Source organism: Drosophila arizonae, chromosome 3 (assembly GCF_054131065.1).
Source record: "Drosophila arizonae isolate 15081-1271.41 chromosome 3, UAZ_ARI_1.0, whole genome shotgun sequence".
NCBI lineage: Eukaryota > Metazoa > Arthropoda > Insecta > Diptera > Drosophilidae > Drosophila > Drosophila arizonae.
The window spans coordinates 6,828,960-6,853,277 of record NC_142923.1 but is presented as its reverse complement, the minus strand read 5'-3'; the positions used below and the strand labels follow the sequence as shown (position 1 = coordinate 6,853,277).

Genomic DNA, 24,318 nt, shown 5'->3' with positions numbered 1-24,318 from the left:
GTTTAGTTTTGATAATTTACAGTAATTATTTGGAAAAGCAAAGTAAGTATTCTTTTTTTTTTTTTTTTGGTTGGCTTTTATGAACAATATTTTGTTAGTTGTCGTGGAGTTGTTTTATGGGGTCTTTAAGACATTTATTTATTTATTTATTTGTGTAATTTAGATGAATTATATTACATAAATATTTGTTGCTTGGTATTGTATTCTGTATTGTATTTGCTGTGTGTTTGTATTTTTCATTTTAATTTTAATTTTCGGCTTGGTGAACATAACTACAAACTGTGTGAGGGACTTTGTCGATCCCCAGCTACGCATTATAATTACTTTTTTAATAATTATTATAATTTTATATATACCATTTTCATTTTAATTTTTTTTACAGGACAAAAACATCTAATTTAATAGTTCAATTTACTTGCAATATGGAAATAATCAATAATAATTATGGCCAGCTCTCAATTTTTGGAATATGCTTGCAATTAACCAAATTGTTTATAGCATATTTAAGAGTTTTGTTTTAGTTGTTTCATATTCTCTGCCAGTTCATTGAGTTGGTATAACATCATAGAGGTTTATATATATATATATATATATATGTATATTGTTTATATTTCACGTATATATATATACATACATATATATATACATATATATGTTATATATATGCTTGAATATAATATATAAATAGTAATAACTATTATTGTTCTTAATATTTCTTGTTTTAACATTGTATTTTTTTTTTATTTTTTATTTTTTATATTAATAATCATTTATTTAGTATGTATATATAATATATATGTTCATTATGATCTAATATGCTTTTCCAAAATTATGATAAATCAAATACGAAAAATTGTAGAGTATTAGAAACCGTAAGAGTTCGACATAAAGCAGAATGCAACTGAAAGCAAAATCAGCAATTGTTTTTCAAATTGAAAGAATATTCATTGAAATGAGGAGCTAGAGTAAACGTTTGATATATAAGTTAATTAATTTGTTTTAACTGATGATATATATTCCATTGAAATCACGCTTTAAAGTTAAACTTTTGTTGTATTTGCTTTTATGTTGCTGATGTTATTTGTTTTGTATTGTGTGTGTGTGTGTTTTTTTAATTTTTTATTTTTCTACTTATACGTCGGAATTTTTTACGTCATATAGCTTTTTCCGCCGATTTGTGTATATATAACATAAGTCTATGCAAGGGTTATACATAAATTATATATATATATTTATATATAGACTCGCAATATAGTATATTTAGTTTACTTTTTTTTTTTTGGTTTCTTTTCTCAATATGTCTGGCATGTTTGTTGTTGTTTTTTTATTATATTTATTTTATTTACTTACAAAGTTATAGTAATACATAATGTTCCATAATTAAATATAAATAAATAATTTACATAACAGTTTATTTTCTTTTATTTTTTTTCATTTTCATTTTTATTATGTCTAATATTTTCATTGATTTACTAATAAGTTTTAAACAGTTTGCTTTTGTTTATTTTATCCATTCAATTAAAATAAAAATGAAATTTTATAAAATTAAATTTAGTTTGTCCTTTCACCATTAAATCAATATTTGAATATACATATATTTATATATATATTGAGTATATAGACTTTGGAATTCAATTTTCAACATACTCGTAGAATTTGTTTTTAATTTTATTTAACTATATTTTGTTTATGTTTCAACAATAAACGAATTGGAAATGAAATGAGTTTAATTCATATGGATTTCTTTTAATAAACATTTTTACTATTGGACAAAAATTTGCATAAAAATGTCTTGGTTAGAACTTAACCGTTTAGTTCTTATTGGAATGGAATGGTTTCACTTTGTATTATCATTTATCCTTGATCTCATTTGTATGAACTGCACGAAAAGAACATTTTGCATTAACTACGATATTTTGTATTGATTGTTGTTTGGATTTTTCTTGATTTTTGTAGGTTTTCTTTACTGAGGTTCTGGATGATCCGATGATCCGATACGATTTCAATGTTGACGGTTTGCTTGAGTTCTCTTTGGTTATTTGTTTGCTTCTTTCATATGTTTTATGTGTGATACTAAGGTGTGCTGTTATTCTGAAAATAAAATATATAATACTATTATAGATAGTAGACCACAACATGATCTTCCATTGGTGTTTACCTGAATCGATCAGCTATGTAGCGTTTACTTCATATTCTTCAGTATTTCATCAGTTTCCTCAGGATCCTTGAGAGTGTGCCATTGTGCAATGGGTCGACGTGGCGAGGCCAGCATATCGGACCAATGACGCAATTCGGTGCCGGTGGCCATGCAGCCAAGTATACAGCGTCCGATCGGCTCGGAGGTGCCAATACGATCGTAATCCACAACGGTAACAACAAGACAGATTTTCTAAACAATTTCCAAATCGTTGGCAATGGCAAAAAGCAAAGCGTTAGTTTATACGTATAATCAATCAGTAATATTCATCAGCTAAACGGTCACTTGAAACGGGGGGATGGAACTGCTATGCGTGTAGCATAGAAATATGTTTTTGGATGTAGAACTTTTTGCCGAGAGATAAACGTGTTCTGTATTTCCTTCTTTGATTTTGGGGTATTGAGGGGAGGGAGGGAACTGTTTATTGTTGTTTTTGGGAAGCATTTTACATAGGCATAGTTGAACTACAGTTATTCGGGTGCTCTGTTGGAACAAGGTGCATGAGTTAACGGTTATGCAGAGTTTTGGTCGGGAATCCTGGAACAGCCCTATATGGGCTTAAACAGGTCTGTAGAGCTTACAGAGCAGAGAGAGAGTCTCATCAGAGTTGGGGTACAAGCTTTAAAGGAGTTTTATCTAAAAAGGTGGGCGACATATTTTCAAGCATTACAAAAAGCGCCATTAAATATATTTTCTAAAGTGAATGAATTAAAGCTGGGTCCATGTTTGGAATGGATTTTTTTTTAATTTTATATTTCGTTATAACAAGCATTGCATGCATTTGACTAAGCTTTCAAATAAAAATGAAAAAACTAAAAAAAAATGAAATGTAGAGATAGATAGAGAGAGAGAGAGAGTTAGTTGAAGTGAAAAGCGTATGAGTTTTCCTCTTATTTGCTGGTGTAATGATCTTATAGAGAAATGTTTATAGATATAGTTCGCCTCTCTTTAACCTGGGCTAATGAACAAATTACTTTTTATTTGATATATAGCTATATACAACATTTTGTCAACATTTAAGCTGAAGCAAAAAGAAAAATGTTCATTAAATACGTGTAAACGAAAATGTATAATATTCAATCCCATTTGTCGTACATATTTTCCTAGTCAGAATGCAAAAGTTTCCTTTGTGTTGCTACTCAGGTTTAGTGGGGGCGCATTGGGGGGCAGGTCTTGGACTAGCAGCCGAAGTTCTTGAGATATGTTTGGTTTTCAACGTTGTTTGGAATGTGGCATGTTATGTTATGTTGATACGCTATACTTCTCTTTGGTGTTCTCATATAGTATATATACAGAGTATATATAGATATGCTTAAGCTTGTACTGTATTTCTTGTATTGTAGTAGTACTGTAGTTTGAGTGGTTGGTGGTTGGTTGGTTGTTGTTGTTGTTGGTGGTTGGTGGTGCGATTGGTTTATTCGATATTCAAATCAGAAGACAGTGTCAAAATAATGTACCCATATTGTGGTGCATTATTGACGCCGCTGACGATAGTTTGCGATAGTTTGCGATAGTTTGTATTATGGAAAGAGTAGTAGTAGGTAGTTTATAGGTTTTTCTTTGTAGTTTCTTTTTGTAGTTAAAGAGTGAGTGTGTTTAACCTCAATTATCGCGACAGAGAATTATAGAGAGAGTGAGAAAGAGAAACAGATAGAGATAGAGAGTGCGAGCAAGAGCGAACGGCACTACTGCTCGCTGCTTTTATCTGAATCTTTAGCTACATTTTACGTTTTGTGTGTTGTGTTCTCTGAGGTGTATCTCAAATTCTTGTGTAGTTTTAACTACGAAGCGCAACAAAACCTAAACCTATCACAACAAATTGTCATTGTCTGTGTCAAAATCAACAAAGAACATATATAAATATATATATATATAGATAGATAGTTTGAAAAACCAAATCAGAATCAGAGTCAGAGAGCTAAGCAATAAAATTAAAAATTATTTTAAAAATATTTTCACTTAATTTTTCAATCAACTACGAAACATAAAAGCAAATCAGGGCAAGTTTTAAATATTTTTGTTTTCATATTCGCAAACAACTTGCTGCGCTCAGCATCTTAATTGTTATTATTTACAGCCGGCATGTGGGCGTGGCAGTCGTTGAGCGAAATATACATATTGGAACACAAAATATAAAGCAAAAAGTGTGTAATTTTTTTTTTTTTTTTTTTTTTGGTTAAATACAACATTGAACATTGAATACGTTTTCGGTTAAGTTATACAATATATATATTGTTTGATGGGTGGGGCACACATATAACATTTAGATAACTTGGAGGGTTTTTGGAGGTTTTTCTGGGCAGTACGAAAGTAATTTGGTAGTTTGTTTGTTTTTGGTTAAACAATTTGTTTCAAGAGTTCGGCGTTAGAATACGAGTATTCAATAAATTTAATGTACATAATATATATGTATATATAAAGATAGTTATATTAACAACAACAAATTGCACGAATAAGGGCTAAGTGTGTGGTTTGAGTTTGGAAGGCGGGTTTGTAGACTGAAACTTGTTTTGTTGTTGGTTGATAGTTCAGAAAGGGACAGCTTTCAAGTACAGTTGACAGTAGATAGTAAGTAGTAGTAGTATTGGTAGTAGAGTAATAGTAGTAGTAGTAGTAGTAGTAGTAGTAGTAGTAGTAGTGGTAGTAGTAGTAGTAGTAGGTTTTTATAGGATAGTATAATACATTCTCGCATACTTGTATTTGTTCAAATGGTACTTCAAATGAGAACGACTCATTATAGTAAGGGTTGAGGGTGCATTTTTTGATACTTGTCTTCTTCTTTTTCAAACGTTTGCCATTTTGCATGATTGCAATTTTCACATATGGATCTATAAAATAGAAAAAATTGAAAGAAAGAAAAAGAAAACGTTTTCTTTTATAATAATAAAGTAAAAGTTTGAAGTTGATGAGCAGATTTTTGTTTTTAAATTTTTTTTTTGTTTTGTTTGTTTTGACAGTTTACACACACATATAACGAAAAACGGTACTTGGATTCATAATAATAACATATATGTATATATATTATCGATTATAAGATTAGTGAATAAATTTTACGTCAATAAAAAGAAAAAGGAAAAACGATTTAATGACCAGAACAAATGAAAGCAGAAACGTTTTGGGTAAAATAAAGGCCAATCCCATAGAGGGATGTGTGGCAAATATGTTTATGTAACTATAGAACTTAGAAAGTTAATAAAGTCTTATATGCTTTGGGTTTAGCATTTAAGGTTTCATCGCATTGAAACGTATCAACATATGGAAAATCGCAAGATTTACAAAGAGCCCATGAAAATAGAATTGACACGAAGCGTTGATCGTTGATCGTTTAGCGTTTATCGATAATTATTGCTATTTGCAGATTTGTTTCCACTTTCGTTTGCCTGCTCATGAAAAGAATTATTAAAAATCAAATATACATATATATATATATATATATTTATTGAAAGATTTAGTTAATTAGTTTAACGATAATATTTTGGAACATTTAAACACTTGAAACTCAAGGCGAACAACAACGAAATCATAAGATACGAAAATATATGGTTATTAAAGTTAGATAGTCTCATCATATTTCAGAATTTCAGATCGAATATCATTAGAGCATGGAAAGAATGTCAATTGCTTCTTCAAAAACATACTTGGAAAATGTTCTGTTGTTTGTAAAAGCCTAGAAGAACTTGAAAACTTCCTTCATTAAAGGAAGTTTCTTTTGGTTTTTGGATATATTCGGCGGCAACGTTTGCGTTTGGTTCCCCTCTAGGTAGAGGAGTTCCGAAATATTGAATGCGAGTGTTTGAATTTCAATTGATGTTGATTGAGTAGTTATTAAATAACATGCAAAAGTGAAGCTAGAAGCAAGCGAATTTAAATGTACCGCTAATCTCTGATAGCAATAGCCGTTCGAATTAAGCATTATATACTTTTTTTTTTTATATTTATTTTGTTATTAAAAAAAAGTGCAGTATTTTTGGGTGATGGGAACGTTGCCGAACGAAAATATATCCATTGATTGGTATTAAATGATATTTATTTATTTATTTTTAGCGTACGCAAAATATTACTTAAGACTTAGAGACAAATAGAGAGATAGAGAGAGAAGAGTATTATATAAAAATATTATGCAAGTCGAAAATTTGCGCTAAAAGTTAGTTGAAAAATCGAATATTGCGAATTGACAAAAAAAAAAAAAAAAAAAATTATTGGGTAGAAAAAAACATTGGATATTGAATATTTTGCTCGATGCAAACGTTGCCTTGGCGTTTGCATTTCATCATTTGATCTTGACACGAAACCAAAATGAAGATAATTACTCAAATCAGATCAGAAACAAAGCAAATACCAAAACTGAAAATGAAACTGGTTATACAAATATAGATATACACATAGATATAGATATACGGGAGATAGATATTTAAATAGACACTGAAGCGTTGCCAAAATTGTCAGCGATTCAAATGGGGGAATCGCCGTTTGCATTTGGACAACGCTTTGGTAGCACGCCATATTACCAGACAATCCACCGACGTCCATCTTCTTCAAGTTCTTGGCCTCGAGAATGACAACCGTTAGCTTGCCGGCGGTCGGCACATAGCGCAGCGAGAAGCAGATGTCACCAAGCTTTTCCTGTTTGTTGTGCGACAGAAAAGAGTTAAGAAAACGAAATTGTTTTTATGGATTAGTGATATTGGTTCAGATACGAGATTCGGGTTCACAACATTGAACACTTTACATAAGGTCTAAGAAAATTGTTGGGTTACATTTAACACGATTTAGATACGAATACATATAAATATATATATTTACTAGGTTTTCAATTCGAGACGGGCACAAGGACTGCACGGTATGTACTGAAGAAGCTCTTTAAGCGATATTCATTGATGAGCTCTATTATGGAGCTTATCGAATTATATTTAAAGAATATTTTCAGCCCTTGTTCAGGGATGAGAAAGCAATAGAAATTCATATTGAAGGTGCTTAAATAATTCAGAAATATAAATGCATTTAGTTTCTTTATTTATTTATAACAAAAATCGATTTGCCATCAATTTCTTGTTGAAATATCAAAGCTTAGCTGTAAAGCTTTTCAGAAAATAAATAAAAATATAAATTAACATAGTCCGCTTGAATTATCAATTAACATGTAATTACGATATTCGAATACGATAAACGAATAGAATATAAGAGGATTGCAGACAAACAGTTAGTATATGTATTATTGTACTGTTTGCATATTAACTAAAACAGATACATATATCCGCATATAGCCAAACAGGGACAATTCGGGGAGACACCTAGTACTCGTATACAGTTAATTTAGTTATTTTTTAAGTACATATTTAAACAATAGTGTTACATTAATTTGATTTATATTTTAATATTGACACAAAACGAAAACGTCACAAATAAGTACATGGAAATACAATTACTGCACGTCTTAGAGCTTCGATTTGTTAAAGTATATGTATGTATATATGCACACTTGTATATACACGATATATGGTGTATATATAGTGTATAGTAGCATGTATATGTATGTGAGTAGAACTGAAAATTGATTATGAACTTAACCTGAACAAATAAAACAAACTTATTTACTTTTGTTTGCGTGTTATTTGTTTAACTCTTTGTAGTTTTTGTTGTTGTTTAGTTGTTTGTTGTAGTTGTTTTTGTACGGAGTTTTTGGTTTACTTATATATTTGAATGTATATTGTTGTTGTTGCTATTTACTGGTCAAAGACACAAAACTTACGCACGAGTCATAATGCTTATAGACAAACTGTATATCAATTAACCCAGCTCAAAACCAACGGCGCAAAAAGCAAAACGGAGTTTTTTTATTGTCAATATTTTTAATATAAGAAGCGAAACGAATATGTGAGAGAGACAGACAAAGAGAGAGAGAGAGAGTGAGAGGGGTTCAAGACAGCCAATTCGTATTATATGTACAGTTTGGCTACGTTTCGTTTTGGATAACTGACGGGCCTCAGGCGCCTTCAAAAAATGTAGTTAGTATTTAGGAAAAAAAAAAAAAACAAATTTATATAATATATATAGAAAGAGAGCGAGCGAGAGATTAGAACGAGCTAAAGTAAGTGAATATTATTTATGTCTATGTACATGAAAGGCATCACAGAGTAATTATAGTTATATAAATATATTACAATTGAGAGATAACAAAATGATGATGTCTAGCATTATCTAAGTATAATACTTTAATAATATTGTATATAAACCCTGAGTTGGTTGGAACCATTTGCATTTGTTTGGGTATCGATTTTCAGTTTTCGATTTTCGATTTGCGATTTACGAACTGGATTTCGTTTTCTCATTGGACAGAGACTCTAATCAATTGCCAATTGCTTCAATTCAGTTCTCCAAAGCCAAAGCAATTTGTACAAACTAACCTGGGATTTTGTTGTGAAATAATTGTTGTTTTTTTATTTGGTTTTTAAATTTTTGTAACTAAGTGTGTTTTTTGAATATTTTAAGTTTAAAAGTAAATTAATTTATATAGAGAGCGAGCGAGCGAACGAGCGAGCGTTATATATTAACAGAGTGAGATAGAGAGAGAGAGAGGAACAGTAATATATATATATATATTTATATATAGAGAGATATAGAGAGAAAGAGAGAGTGAGAGAGTTTTTTTTTTCGAGTAGTCACTTACCGCTACTTTGGTTTGAGTTTAGAATTTGAGTTTTTGAATTGAAAGTTTTGACTTTGCATGGGCTTTCAAAATGTCTCAAGACTTTATTATGTCGAATGTTGAATGGTGAATTATGTTTATGCTGACCATAATAAAAACAAATCATAAGCAAAATATATAGAAAAGTAAGAAATTGAATAACTTTCAAATAAATCAAAATAAAGGTAATTAATTAAAACTTGTTGATCATTTGTTTTATATATATATTTGTTTCTGACTGTCATCGAAGCTCTGCTTAAACATTACAGCACACAAACAATTCGCAAATCATAAATATATTTTAATATATGTATATATATATATATATGTAGATATATATAATTGCATTATACATTTATCGGGCGAGACAGCGATAGAAGAACATAAAATACAATTTAGTCTATTAATCAAAATACGAAAGAAGCATTTTAACATTTACCTTAATGAAAACAAAATTTGTTCACGTATTTTTTAAGTTTTTTAATAACAATTTCATTTTGCATTAAATTTAATTTTGTTTAAAATTTTTTTTTTTTTTTTTTTTTTTTGTAACGGAACAAAACACAAACACAACGAAAATAACTTGAACACATTTATGAGGACAACAACCAAAGCAAATAACGATAATTATGAAGTTTCTCTCCCAAGGAGAGTTTCGATACTTACATGTTCGTTCAAGGCATTTCATTGGGTTTTCCAGATGTTGTTATTCGATATGAGTCAAATTTCGAGTTCGAGTAAAGTAGAGTTTTGGATATTGAATTTGATTTCAAAGATTTTTGTTTCAATTTTTGGTGAATTTTGAGTCGAGTTGTATAGATTATTTTTGGTTGTTGATTGATTTTGGTTTTATTGTTTTTATTTTTTTTTTTAGCGATACGTTTAAAAATAATTAAAGAGAGAAATGAAGAGCATATTAAAGATTTTTCAATTGCAGTTCCATTAAAATTTCAATAAGTTGGCAAATTGTTTTTAAATCAAAAATGGTAAATGTATTGCTTCAACGAATTTGTTTCAGTGTACAAGTTGCTTGAGTTGTGTCTGCGTGTCAGGGTTTAAGTATGTGTGTGTGTGTGTGCGTGTTTACAGGTGTGAGTTCAGCTTGCTTGTGTTGAATATAGTCAAAAAGTTTGTGTAGCGCACTAATATAGGTGGCATAAATGTCTTAAGTAGAGTATATAGTCGGAAGATTATAGTTCGTAAGCAAAAACATGCAGCTGAAATAATTTTGTTTTTATTTTTTATTTATATATATATTTATGTGTTTGATGTAAGATTGTGTTTCAGTTGCTAAACATATATTGTTCTTCTTCGTCTTTTTTTTTTTTTTTTTTTTTTTTAACGTGTTTATACGATTGCAGTAAATATATTATGAAGTTGAAGGAAAGACCGGTGTGCAGATTGTAGTAGCAATCTATATTATAGTAGTATAGATAGTTAATGGTTTAAGGATAGGCTGTAATTAGAGCATCGTTAGACCAAAGGCTAGGCCACTAGTAGCCTAGAGGGGTTATATGTAGATTATAGTACAGCAGAAGCTAAGCCATTACTAGGTTCTCAGTAAATAGACAATGTATAGTCTGAAAACAAACTATAATTTGTCTATCAACAGCCTGTAAGGAAGTCTATAAGCTGGCGAAGCAAACGAACAATTGATAGTCTTGACAGTTGCCAAGCTTACAGAAACGTGAAAATCTTGAGAAGTCTACATTTGGAAGACCCTTCACAAATGAAGCTTATAAATAAACAAAATTCCTTGATATACATAAATGCACTAGATGGACATGCGGCTATTCATTATTCCTACAATTTATCTATATATTGATATACTTCAATATATTATCAATATGATCTCGTCATTTATTATTCTTTTGTATATTTTATATTCCAACCTATTTCTTTATTCCTTTCGATATTCATATATTTTTTCTGCAACTGTATATAATATCCGGCTTACCGAATAATTTTATAATGTTGTCTATTCATTTATTTTTTCATTCTCAGGGCTTCTTATGTGGTTCAGTTTTGGTATGTAAGTGTGTCAGTTTTTTAGTGTTTATTCGCGGGGTTTTTTTCTTCTTAGTATCAAATCTTAATAGATAGGTGAGTTTTTGTTGTTGGGTGCAGAAGTTAAAGGCTACTTAAATGCAAATATTCAGCGGATTTTACTTAGGGGCGGGGATTTAAATAGTTCAAATCACAGTGCAAATAGAAAGGGAAAATTTGTGTATTTAGCAGACAGGGGGAAAGGTGTGCAATGTTGAGTGGAAAGTGTATGACAGAGCTTAAGGCATTTTTACTAGCATTTCGTCTGTATTAGTTATAGAGATTTCCACAGATTTTATATACAGATATATAAGTATTATTTCGCAGACCATGCTATTTTTCTTAGTGATTATGCCACAAATTCTCTCAACAAAATAATATTGCAGTGTAATTATTTGCATTTGCAAGTTGATATTAACAATTTGTTAGACTTATAAAACAATTCAGCTACAATATTAATGATGCGAGAAAATATGCAGACATAACACGAGAAATTTGTAGAACAATGCGCAACAAACTCTCTTAAGTACTTAGTTGGATATATTTGAGTAAGATTAAGATTATCTTGGATATAGAATATATTTATATAATACAAGTATTCAGAGTGTATAGAGGGAGTGTATCTATATAGAGGTGTGTGTGTGTGTGTGTGTGTGTAGTTCGATGCATCCAAATTGTTATTTTATTATGATATATATTTGTTGGAGTGTGTTTCTTGTTGTTGTTGTTATTGTATATGAGAGCGACAGACCAAAGAGACAGAGCAAGTTATATAGGATAAAGAAAACAAATGAAGGAAAAACTAAACAAGTTTTGGTATGCATAGTGGGTGTATTTGGTTTTTGGGTATTTGTTTCTTTTAAAACTTTTTAGTATTTTTTGATTGTATTTACCTTCTACAAAAGTTCAAGAAAACAATAGTTTTATATTTGTAATATATTTATGTATGTATTGAAAACAATTTGTTGACGGGGGAATTGGAGAAAGAGAAATTGAAGAGTTTTTTATTTCAGTTGTAGTAGTAGTAGTAATTTGTACTTTGTGTGTGTTATTGATTAAATTTGTTTTGTTTTTGATTTTTTTTTTCATAAAGGAAAATCAAAAAGTTTTCAAAATGATGTGCAAACAAATCAAATTGAGTATTTTATTTATTTGTTTTCATAATCTTTGATCAACTTTGTCCGCATGAAACTTCAAGTTGATCAAAAATTAACGTAGCTTTGTTTTCCATGTTTGTCTTTTGTTATTGTTGTTGGTTTTGTTATTGGGTTTAATGGAGCATTACAACTGTTATAGATATATGTATATATTGAGAGATAGATATATGTATGCATATACTTTTGAATTTTAAATTGAGTTGTTATTTAGATTTGCATTTTGAACTGGGTGTGTGAAGAGTAAGTTGAGAAAAAACTTTTGAACTTTGCTGTCTGTCATTTAATGTATTTACTTTGTTCATGTTGTGGTTGTCTTTGTAAATTGTTTCTGTTGTACTTTCGAGGACATTGAATGGAGCTGGGATGCTAAATACATAACTGGAGCCGACACACATTTATACACATTTATTTTTAGTTTGTTTCAAAATACAATTAGTAAACTTAGTCTCTGTTGTGGCGGGTTTTTATGTTATATTTGCGAATTACATACACACAAAACACAATTTTGATTAAGGTTTGTTTTTGTTAAGGTAGCTCAGATAATAGTACTCTGTATACTCTGTCTAGATTACATAGGTCAACAAATTCACACGCTTTAAGTTTACTGTTTACTGTTTTTTCTGTTTGGTTTACTGTAGTTTGTGGCTTGTTCTGTGGGATAACTTAAACAAACCCAAATATCGAAATCAAAATGATAAGCAACAGTTATTTGTTGTTGTACTTGTAGTTGTTGTAGCTGTAGTTGTTGTTTGTTTGATTGATCCAAAGTGAAATCAAATCAATTAAAACTAAATAAATCACACTTAGAGGCACATTTAGTTCTTTAAGTACATATACATACAGAATTGTAAACACCAGGGATAAGCCGCCCTTACCCCCAGATGAAAAGAACCAAAAGTAAAACTTAAATAACTGATCGAAATGTATATATGTTTGTATACATATACATAGATATTTGTGATATTCAATAAAGCTGCCATGGGCCACTCTCTACATACCTGTCCACCTTCACCCTCAACGCTGATCAGGTCGCGCCATTCCTCAATGGTCTGTGCCAAGTCGATGGTACACAGTGGCACCTTCACCTCGCCGATTTGGTCGTGTTTCGAGAAGCGATCAAAGTCAAATATAGCAAATACGAGGGTCTTGTTCATGGCATCGGCATAGGGTAAACTCTGCATGCAGACGCCAAGTGAGATGGGCGAACTTTATTGAATTCATTATAGTCAGGCTTACCTTAAAGGTGAATGTCTCGTTGAAGACGGGACTCAAGGTTTTGCGGTGCACCTTTGTCTCGAACTTCTTCTTCTTGTCGGGCAGCAGATATACCTTCACATAGGGATCTGAGGTGCCGCCCATATCCAGGGCGGGCAGCTCTTCGGCCTGTATAACGGTGACGGCCAAGCTATTCGAGTTGAAATCGTATTCAAGCTGCAATACATAGGTTATAGAATAATAGCCGCAAGCGCGGTATTCGTTCCCATAAGCAAGAAAGAGATGGAATAAACGATATTAGTTGACAGGTTACAATAATTTAAAATTTTCAGTTGGATTAAATGTGTTATGGACTTTTGTGTGCTGCATTCTAATTTTGTGTATTTTATTGGCAGATTTTCTATGTTTCAATTTGCTTCGATGGCATACAATATTATTTTAAATACTTTTGCATTTGTTGTTAATAAAAAAAAAATTTAATATAGAGCATCAAACTTTGCGAAAGCAACAGAAGTCACAGCACCATCCGATCGCCTCGAGCTTCGATTGCACACTGCGTTTATTCACTAAGTGCATTACGGAGAGCAAGCGTAAGTAGAGCGAGCACAGAGCACAGAGAGCGACTTCCAACTATTACACTTCCAGCATTAAATGCTCTCACAAAAATACCAGCATTTAAAGATGGCACCGCAAGGGCTAGAGTGCCGCTCTCCCTGTGCTGGCACTGCTTACTCTCTTGCTCTCTCCTTATGTGAGCTTTCCTTACTGCGCTTGCTGCTCACTATACATATTATTATTATTACATATTACTACAGCTCACAAATCCCTGTCGACCGTTTCACGATATCTGCAAATATGTAGGTCTCTTTTATACATACTCTAAGAAAAAACTCAGAGAGCAGCCGATGGCATCGGCGAGTGCAACGAGTTCGTTCGCGATCGGCTCGTAGCCGTTTTGTTTTTGTTTCATTTCGTTGTGGCTGTACGCCGACTGTTCTGATGAGTTTTGTATATGTGTTGGTGTGCTTGCGCTCCCGAGCAGTGTTGCCAGGTTTTGAGACATAAAAATAGCAAAATCGTCTCTAAAAAATAGCTGAAAATAGCTAAACAAATTTTAAAATAGCTTACAAAATAGCTGAAACCTTTTATTTTTAAATGTTATTTAATAATGTTACAATTTGGTCCACATCCAAATCATCATCAGAATTATATTTTTGATTAACTGGAATCATGTTTAAATGGAATCATGGAAAATGTTTAAATTTTTTGCCCAAAGGCGCCAACCGCAGTTTTATGTTTTTTTGTCGCGGCATGCATTTTAATATCGTGCAATTTGGCAAAAACACTGCATTTGCAGTATATACAATACGCCCACCTGTTGTCTGACTCATCCTCCTTAATCCAATTCTTAAATTCGGTGAGTGTTTTCCAGGAATCACGAAATTTCTGCTTATATTTTGTATCCATCACATACAATTAATGCCAAGAAGCGCGCCAAGAAGAATTAGCGATGGTGTAAATTCACAACTGATAGTATAAGTACGATAAAGTCGTGGTGGTAGTATCGCGCAGATCATTACGTACAATTTGGGACTTAATCGAAAAATGTTTTTTTTTTTTTTTTTGGCTTTAAATACTAAAATCAAATTCAAAATATTCGTTTGTAAAATAGCTAAATTTATAGCTAATAGCATTTTCAAAATTTTCATAGCATTTAGGGTTCAAAAATAGCTAAAAATGCTATTAAATAGCTAATCTGGCAACACTGCTCCCGAGCTCAATTCACGTGTATGTGTGTGTGAATATGTGAAGACCGTTTGCTTTGACTTTGAGTTGTTGCTCATTTACTGTGTCTGATTGCACGAACGCCAATCGTATCGCTCCTTAAACGATGTTCGTGAAAAGAGTTTCACACGACGGAAGGTGCTCAACACAACAAGACGAAAAGAACCGTCGTCTCTTGTTCAAAGTGAGAGTAAGTAAAAAAATTTTTTTTTTTTGTTGGTTTCGCGAGCAGAGCGCAAAGTATTAAATGATTAACTATTATTTGCTCTGCATAATACCATAGTCAAATGATTTAAAACCCGATTTAATTTGTATATCTCCCATATAGCTCGAATAGAGTTATGAAATGAAATTGTAGGCTTAAGATCCTCTATGGTGTGGATTTTAAATTAAAATAAAATGAAATCTCATGAAGCGACTCAGACTCGATTTAGATATTAGTTTTATAGCTCGGATTCGAAATTGAAATATTAAAATAGGGCTTAGAGCTAACATATATATGAAGTAAGCTATATAACGACAGACAAACTTGGTTTATGTCATCTCACTCAAATAAGCTAAAATATATAAAGTATTTGAAATAATTTTGTATGCCAAATATTTCTTGGTAAAATTACTCAAAGAAATATTCAAAGAAGTTGCCAAATGTCAATTAATTGAAACAGCTTTGGCGTTCATTCAGATTAATACTAGAAATGTTGTGAGCAAGTGATTAGGTTAGGCAAATATTAGCGTAAGGTATGCAGCATAAGGTACGTATTTCTGGCAAACACTTGACGTGACTTGACGTGACTTGACGCGACTTGACTTGACTTTACTCGACAGCTGTTTCCTTCACAGTGTATGTAAAAAACAATTAAACAACGACAGTGCATTGACAGTAACTAGATCTGGTATTGGATTAGTTGGGTTAGTTGACAGCGTGTTGCAGCCCATTCGCATTTGCATTTGTGGCGAGTTCAGTGGCTTTTGGGCGGCGTTTAGGGATCGAGGCTTACCTTGAAGTTGAGACGCCCCAGCTTCTGTTCGCTCTGCTTGTCCTCTTCGTCGCCTTCTTCGGCATTTTCGGTGAGTTCCTCCATATCAGGCTGAACCTATGGCATACCAGAACCCAATAACTACTAAGATTTGGTGGCGTTGCAGATACTTACTTTCTCCTTGTAGGCCGATCCCAACAACTGTACCGATTTCATATCGACACCCTTCTTACCCTTACCATCTTTGGTTCTTCGCTTCTTCAGGAATCTGCGCACACAGAAAAATATGATACCAAAGACGACGAGGAATACGAGTATTATAATCGCGACCACGCCCCATGTGGGCAGTCCAGTGCGTTCAGCAATTGCCTCAGTGACTACTTCGCCAGCATGCTCAATCTTTTTGATAACCGGCACGGATGTAGTAGCAGCTTCTATACAGATTAAGCTCTAATATATATCCAAACCTTGGGAATAGTAATGGATCTATGCTCTGCAACTCACCCTCAGCCTCTGTTGTTGTTTTTGGTGCTATTGTTGTTTCCACTTGTGCAATTCTTTGACTCTCGGCCGCCTGCTGCTCCTGCTGATCCAGTTCCCGAAACTTGGAGTGATGTGTCGTTTCTTCCAGCTTCTGATTGGCCGTCTCCAGCTCGGCCGCCGGCTCAGCGCCTGACACAGGCGCCGGCTCTGGCTCCGTTTCCGATTTTGCATTTGGCGGCATATTGCACTGTGATTATAACTGGAAATAGTTGGATTTTAAGAGATTTGATTAGAATGGGCTTGAGTTTGTGGTGATAGTTTCTTTTTTGTTCAACTTATTATTTATTATGAATATATATTTATAAATACGAATTAAATATTTGTAGAGCTATTATATATACTGCATGAGCTTGAACTGCCTATATGGTTGGCGAATTGGATGGGAAGACCCATCGATTTGGTTTGGCTTTGAAAACCCTTTTCTCGTCGATAAGATGATTTTAATATTTTAATTAATTATAAGCTATTGCAGAGCTTGGCCTAATGATGACATAATAGTTATTGGTAATTTATTAATTATTAATGGCTATTATTATACTATTAATATAATATGGATAATATTATTTCATTTTATTTTTGTATGGTGCGTATGATTTTATATTTTAAAATAATAAAAATTATAATTATAAATGTAAATTATATCCAAAAAATATGCTGCTGCTCGTCTTTGCTTTTCGTTACCGACTAGATCGTAATCTAATGCTGCATTAAGTATAAAAACATTTATAATCCAGGCTTTGTTATCCCATATATTACGTTCCTTAAAGATCTGGCAGTTATGTAAATTAAATCTGACTTCTTTCTTAGTTAACCTTCGTCAATTATATTCCCTGCTCTGGCTTCTCTGCTATTTTTTCCCACTAAAAGCTTAGTGATTACACTACTTTTGAAAAGAAAATTGCTCAAGTTTTTCTTTTAGAAACTTTATTTTGTTCGCTACCAATCGTCGTTTAAGAATAGCGACAACAAAGTTCAGTCGAGAAATCCCACAAACGTCGCTGGCAATTTACGCTTGGCGTATCCTTGGAAGCACTAGAAATGCCGCGAGGGTGTCGACAATTGGCGCAGCAAGTAAGAGTACTTATGAATAGCATGCCAAGGGCACGCACACACACACACACGTACAGACATAATAATGCGCCCACGCACACGCACACACACACACACCCACAGGCAGCTTAGCCCTCTCACATACACTTATACATTTAAGTATTACGCTTTACTGCTTCCATTTTTATTTCTAATTAAATTCATTTGTATTAAAACCGCGTTTACCCTCTGCCTCTGATTCTTATAATTGTTTCCTCTTCCATTGTGCTTCAATATTTAATTAATGAAATATTATTTGCGCTAACACAGCTTGAGTCGCGGTTAATCTAAACGCAATTGCGACTCTTTATCATATGGCGTGTACTCGCAGTTACAGTTGCCTTTGACCTTTCAGACGGGGTCCTTCGACTGTCCTTATTCTCATTACTTGCTGTCACTTTTTGTTTTTTGATGAACATTGAGCTGCCTAAAGCAGCTTGCTGTAACTGAAAGCCCGCACAGCAAGTAATTGGCCAATTAAGTATTGAATGGCTCGCCATAAGGGCCAAGGCGGAGACTTTTAAACATGATATGAAAATGATTTGAATTTCATTAGATTTGTTGAATTTCTTATTATGAATTTTTATTTTTATCAATCATTACTCTCATCAATTTTAATAATATAAATGTTTTGTATATACAAATTTAATTCCAAATTTTTTGTAGCTGCTACGACTCAAAGTTGTTTCTCTGCCTGTTCCAAATCTACTCAAACTCAGACAAAAATGAATTTAAAAATAAAAGAAATTTCACTTGAAGATTTTTGCTTTGAAGTATCTTAAATCAAAGGTGAACCTTTTTGTCTATAAAATACTTGAGGTAAGATGAAAATTCTAGGAAAAACATATTTTCCAGTTGACTTAACCCTTGAAGCCCTTTCGCACTTAAAACGCATTTTATTTGTGCCAATTTATAGTTTACTTATTTTTAGCTGCATCTAGTTAGCTCTAAGTAGGAAAAAAAAATAAATAAAATAAAAAATTCTGCCATCGTGTCGTATACGTAATTTAATGCGAATGCGACCGCCGATTGCTGCCAGCTGAACTGGGCTGCTGTTGCGGTTGTTTGGACATCAAATGACGTCAAAGGTAATGGGAAACTCAGCATATGAAGCCCCGTACTTTTTGCACTCCTCCAGGCCACAAATGCAAATTGATTCCACCCACGCAGAGCCTCGACCAAGTTGGTTCATAAATATGCGTAAAATACAAATGCGCGCTCGCATTTAAATACAAATGCCAGCTGCTTATGTTGACTTGGGCCTAGTTAGACGGGGGGTGGTCAGCGGGCGCATTTTCCACTTGCCAAAAATTCGGTGTGGGCCTTTAAAGGACACTCGTGCCTCGCTCAGACCACGCCCTGTAGTCGCTTCAGGGCGCATGTGGCGCCACCGAGCGATCCAGCCACAGGCACTTGAGTAAACATTGACGACACTTTTCGCCAAATCAATAAATTTAAATGGCTAGGCTCAAAGACAAGTTGGCCCGCGGCAAAGCTTGTGAGTGGAGCAAATTAAGACGCGACGCCAGCTAAGTGGCCTAAGTGAGCTCCAATTGCAAATTGAGTTTGAGCAGTTCCTTGAGAGCACATTGAAAGGTTAACGAACATCAATAAATTAGGTTGAATGAGATTTCCGATTGAAGCTGTGCGAGAATGGCAAGTGAAAGATTTTCGAATAGACAAGTTGAAGCAGGTTAATGGAAATTGAGAGTATATCTTAAACTGAAAATCTTTGCCTTGCAGCTGGACCATGCCAGCTCTACTTTTATTTTTTCAGCTGCCAATCTATTTAAAAAACCCTTTTAAGTTTATTACCCATGCAATTTCCATTGTGCTATAGAGAACAAGGGTTGAATATCGTATTAGCTGGAAGACTGTTGCTAGCTGTTGCTGCTGTGGCACTTCAAGTTGTTCGTTTTAGCCACCCAAGCACCTGCCCCACTTAATTTCGACTTATGAAATATTAATGCAAAGGCAAGGGAATCGACTCGAAAAAATGCACGAAAAAAAGAAGCTGAGAGAAATAAAAAGCCTAAGCAAATTTGGCACATTTGGTACGTGATATTTTATTAATGCCGCAAATCAAAAGCTAAATAACGATTTCCGTGTAAGACAGGCCAAGAAGCTGCGGAGACTACTCTGAATAGCTGTCATAAAACTGGCAACAAAGGCAATTTATGGTCGCTGTGACGTGTGTGTGTGTGAGTGTGTGTGCAACTAACAGATACATTTTCTTAAACAACCACAGGCACACACACACGCACAGCTGCACAACTACAAGCAAACGCATGCATTTTATTGTAGCATACATTTGAGCGCAGCCACAACATTTTTTGTCATTTTGCCAGCGCTACTTTTGCGCTTTCTTTTCCCATTTCTCTCTCTCTCTTTCTCTCCCTTGAGCACACAGGTCAGCTAGGTGTGCATGTGTGTGTGTGAGTTGCTTTTTATGATGTGCCTGGTGCCCATTCGTCTGGCCCATTCGGGTAGCAAAACTACGCAGTTTTAACTGTCGCAAAACAAATACAAAACTTTTGGCTCGCAAGTCGCAAATGCTTGATATCCTGGGTGCTGTATTTTATTAAATAAATTGGTTTTTATAATGTGATTTCCCTAATTGCGTTTTATTTATTTATGCCACACGAACCACTCGAAAGTCGATTAGGGAGTGAGTGAGCGAGTGGAAACTGAACTGAGCATTATAGAAAGATTTTTATTTAATGAAGAATGAGCTCACTTTTGCTAGAAGTATGTGTATAGAGGACTTTAAGTTAAGCTCTGGTATAAGGTCTAAGATAGATCTAAGATAGAAGAAGTTGAACTGTGTTCTAAGATATAAATCATTTATATAATATATCTATATGATCTATAGACACGTCCTGAGTGTTTTTTCATATTGCACTCCCTTATCTGTTCTTCCTTATCAGTTATTTGTTATTAGTTATTCATTATCAGTCATTCTCTATACCTTAAAGCTCATCCATATGTCTCCCATATTTAAGCAATTTTGAATGCAAATATATCAGTCTTCTAATTTAATATTCTATTTAGGTTATCCCTTATCTATTGACTCTTCTAATATTCACTTAAAGCTGCCCTTAACATTTGAATGTTTTAGCTCTTGATGTTTCAGTCCTTCTTCAATTTCCCAAACCTCTAGTCAAATCTCACGCTTTTTGCTACAATTATTTCGATTTTTGCTAACGCAAGCTATTCTAATCTCTGGCTAAGTCCGTTTGCTTTGCACCTGCTAGAAGGTCGCACGGAATTGTCTAAAAATAGCAACAATTGGTTGTCATTTGGAGTGGGGCGGAATTCATTTAGCGATAAGATAAATTGAGCTCATAAAACATGCAGCGGGCAGAGATAACGAGTGTAGCTGCTGTCGTGGCCCAGTGACAGGCACTCAAATTGCAGTCTGGCCGAATGTCAGGAACTGACAATCAGGCTGTCAAAACAAATTAAGCTCTGGCTCAGACGCACAGCGCAGTCAAATATTCGAATAGCAACAGCAACAGCAACAACAGCAACAACAACAACAACAAATGTGTAATAGAAATAGAATTAAGTGTTTTATTTTCTGGCGTCGTACTGCGCGGGCTGTAAGCAGGAAGGCGACCCTCATTCAAACTCAGCCATTAATTGTTAAGCTTCTTCATTGCCTGACAGTCGCTGAGCAGGAAACGGTTAAACTTTTCAAGAGAGCGTTCATCAGAGAGAGGGCTCGTGTGAGAGAGAGAGAGGGAGAGACATATGTTTTGCCTGCCCCTACGCACTCTCACGCTCTCTCTCTCTCTGCGCTTCCTGCGCACATAACCCAGAGAAGGCAACAAAATAAGCTAAAAGCCGTGGGTAGAGTAGCGCAAAAAAAAAAGAGGAAAAGAAAAAAATAAATGCCAAGAAACGAAAAATGAGAAACGGAAAGAAGAAAACCAGACGAACGGCTAACCAAGTTAAGATTGCTTAGGCGACAGTCTCCCACGAGGCATTGATGATGGCGAAACGAAATCTAATTTTCCACATCATTATGCTTTTCGCTTTCATACAATGCGTTCGATATACCGTTATTTCGTTGCACATCTATCTTCGCGAGCTGCACACAGACACACACACACATAGACTTTCCACGTTGGTTGTAACCAAAATTTTTTGGCATGAGCTTAAGGGGTCAAAAGTACGCACAAATTTATATATACAAGTGTCACTCTCTATTGGTGTGTGGGTGTATGTGTGGGTGTGCGTGTGTCTGCTTTAACATCGCCGCCAACTTCATTATTGGCAATTATGTGCGGTTTTTATACGCGTTGCCCTGGGAACTCCGCTCCATAATTCGTGCTAATAAAATAAACGCTTCGCGTCTACAACTTCGACTGCCGCCCCTTCTTATTTCTCCCTAATTTGTTGTTTTTCGTGTGCGCACATATTTGATGTTGCTCGCTCAGCCACTTAAAAAAAAGCAGCGTTCAAAGAGATGCTTAATTATGTTCAGCTGACGCTTATTATAATCTGAAGGGCAATGTCTCTGTGGGCAGGTGGATTGACTTGAGTGCGAATAGCTTAAATGGTCATCAAATTTGTAATGTGAGTGAAGAAGTTGATAGATATGAAAAATGCGATACATTTTATTAATATGAAAATAAAGATTTATACAAGTTTTTCGTACTCAGCCATAGCAATATAAAAATTAATATATGTTTGTAATAATTATCACGTATTAATTTAATTAATATCTTAAATGGAAATTGCTTTAAAAATAAGTCAAGTAATAATTAATTTATATTACTGTAGTCTAATTATTATTATTATTATTTTTTTATTTTATTTTATTTTATTTAAACAGGCTTAGCCTAATTATTATTTTGGCTTAAATATCTCAAATTGTTGCCTCGAAAAGTATGCTATTCTTTTTTTAAACTCGTGTTTCATATTTACCTCTTAGTTAGACAATGTTGTCAATGTATTTAGTTTAGGCGCAGCTCGAAATCGTTTGTTGTTACAAGTAGTTAACGTAGTTGTTGTATATGAGTTGTTGCTGTTGTTGTTTGTTAGTTCCGTTGATCGCAGCGTATTTGTGTTCACGTCGATCCGGCAGGAGGGCGGAAGGCTCAAGACGGTCTCAGGCTCGGGCTGCAGGCAGACGAATCATGTGAATGATGTGTGTGTGTGAGGGCTGAAGGCGTGTTGTGCTGCTTGGCTAGTGAGGCCTTTGCTTCGCGCTAGTCACACACATGTAATTTGAACACTTCTGTTATCGATTGGCGATTATCGATTGCCGATTAGCAGTTTCCAGGACGCATTTGCGAAATTTGGTTCGAATTGTTTTTTGTTGTTCGGCGCGTGGTTAATGTAATGTTATTTTGTTGTGGTTTTTTTTTTTTTTTTAATATTCGTCAGACGGTTAGCGTGATGCAAACGGCATGAGCGATAAACGGATGAGAGCGCAAGAGAGCGGGAAAGAGAGGGAGCAGAGCGCGTATACGTAATATTAAAAATACAATGGTATGCGTAAATATTGATAGAGCGAATCTGACTGCTTGTATTCTCTGGGTGTCTGTGTGCGAGAGTGTATGCTGTAAATGTATGTGTGGCTGTGTATGTGTGTGTGTGTGAATGGTTCGAGGGGAAGGACAAATTCGCTTTTGCTGCTGCTCGCGCTGCTGCTGCTGCTGGGCACGAAGACGTTGGTGAAAGCAAATTCAGGATAGAGATTTTCTTAGAGCCGATTTTTTTCTTTGTATTTTTTCGAGCTTTTCTTTTGTCACACGAGCGCACAGTGTTTTAACTTGCGAAATATTTGGGTTATATTCATTTGTCAAGTTACTGAAAGTATTCCATTACATTTTCAATTCGTTGGCCACAAATATGAATTGAATAGTAATTTTAATAAAAGCAGTTGGATTTTCTTAGTGGGTCACAATGAGTAAAATCGTGTGGAAAAATCAATATTTAAGCCATGCACTTCACACGCGCTTTCACTTTCAATACAAATTTCATCTGATAAGCCACCACTTCCTGTTTGCGTGCCTTTTTGTGAAATTTTCGAATTATTATTGCAAATTTTCAGCTAAACCAAATTCGCTTAGGCAGCGCTACAAATTCTGATACACAAAAAAAGTTCTGGTTTTTAGCACAGCGCGTGCCACACACATATATGTGGAAGGAGAGAGAGCGAGAGTAAGAGAGTGAGAGAGAAAGACACATACACACATACACACACACACACAAATTGATACACACACACACTTGAGCACACGCACAACACTTTTTGGGCCTTTCGCTTGGATTTGGTTTTATGTAATAACTCAATAGGCATTCAATAAAAAATACTTTGATTATTCCAATTATATTTTCATTTTGAGCACACTCTGAGGGGGGATTATCTTAGGCACATTTTGTTGCTGTTATTTGTCGTTGGGTTGTGCAAACACTTGGCCCTTGTTGAATTTATTTCTTTTTTTTTTTTGCTATTCATTCACCTTCAGCACAGCGCTTTTCACTTGCAGTCAACTTCCACGGTCGATGTTCATTCGCGTTTTGGTCTACAGAGCCAAGGAGCAGCTAGGAAAAAGCCCACAAACGCTGTTCAGCTGCCAGCAGCAGGAGAGCGAATCGGGTCAGGCATCG

At 34.1% G+C, this 24,318-nt stretch overlaps 1 protein-coding gene across 11 annotated transcripts; it reads right to left on the bottom strand.

The window, feature by feature from the left end:
• Positions 1 to 49: 49 nt before the first annotated feature.
• Positions 50 to 24,318, bottom strand: Syt1 (Synaptotagmin 1). 11 transcript variants are annotated; one of them, XM_018003728.2, is made up of 11 exons: positions 24,171 to 24,317; positions 22,627 to 22,939; positions 16,567 to 16,804; positions 16,237 to 16,496; positions 16,084 to 16,179; positions 13,322 to 13,516; positions 13,084 to 13,260; positions 6,706 to 6,820; positions 4,892 to 5,025; positions 2,159 to 2,389; positions 50 to 2,091 (listed from the first exon to the last, which is right to left on the bottom strand). In XM_018003728.2, exons 3-10 carry the CDS (start codon positions 16,784 to 16,786, stop codon positions 2,183 to 2,185), a joined length of 1,404 nt encoding a protein of 467 aa, XP_017859217.1. In that variant the 5' UTR covers positions 16,787 to 16,804; positions 22,627 to 22,939; positions 24,171 to 24,317; the 3' UTR covers positions 50 to 2,091; positions 2,159 to 2,182. The 11 variants fall into 11 exon arrangements, with proteins under 11 accessions (XP_017859217.1, XP_017859219.1, XP_017859218.1 ...); XM_018003730.2 differs by having other exon boundaries at positions 6,706 to 6,814; XM_018003729.2 differs by having other exon boundaries at positions 16,084 to 16,173.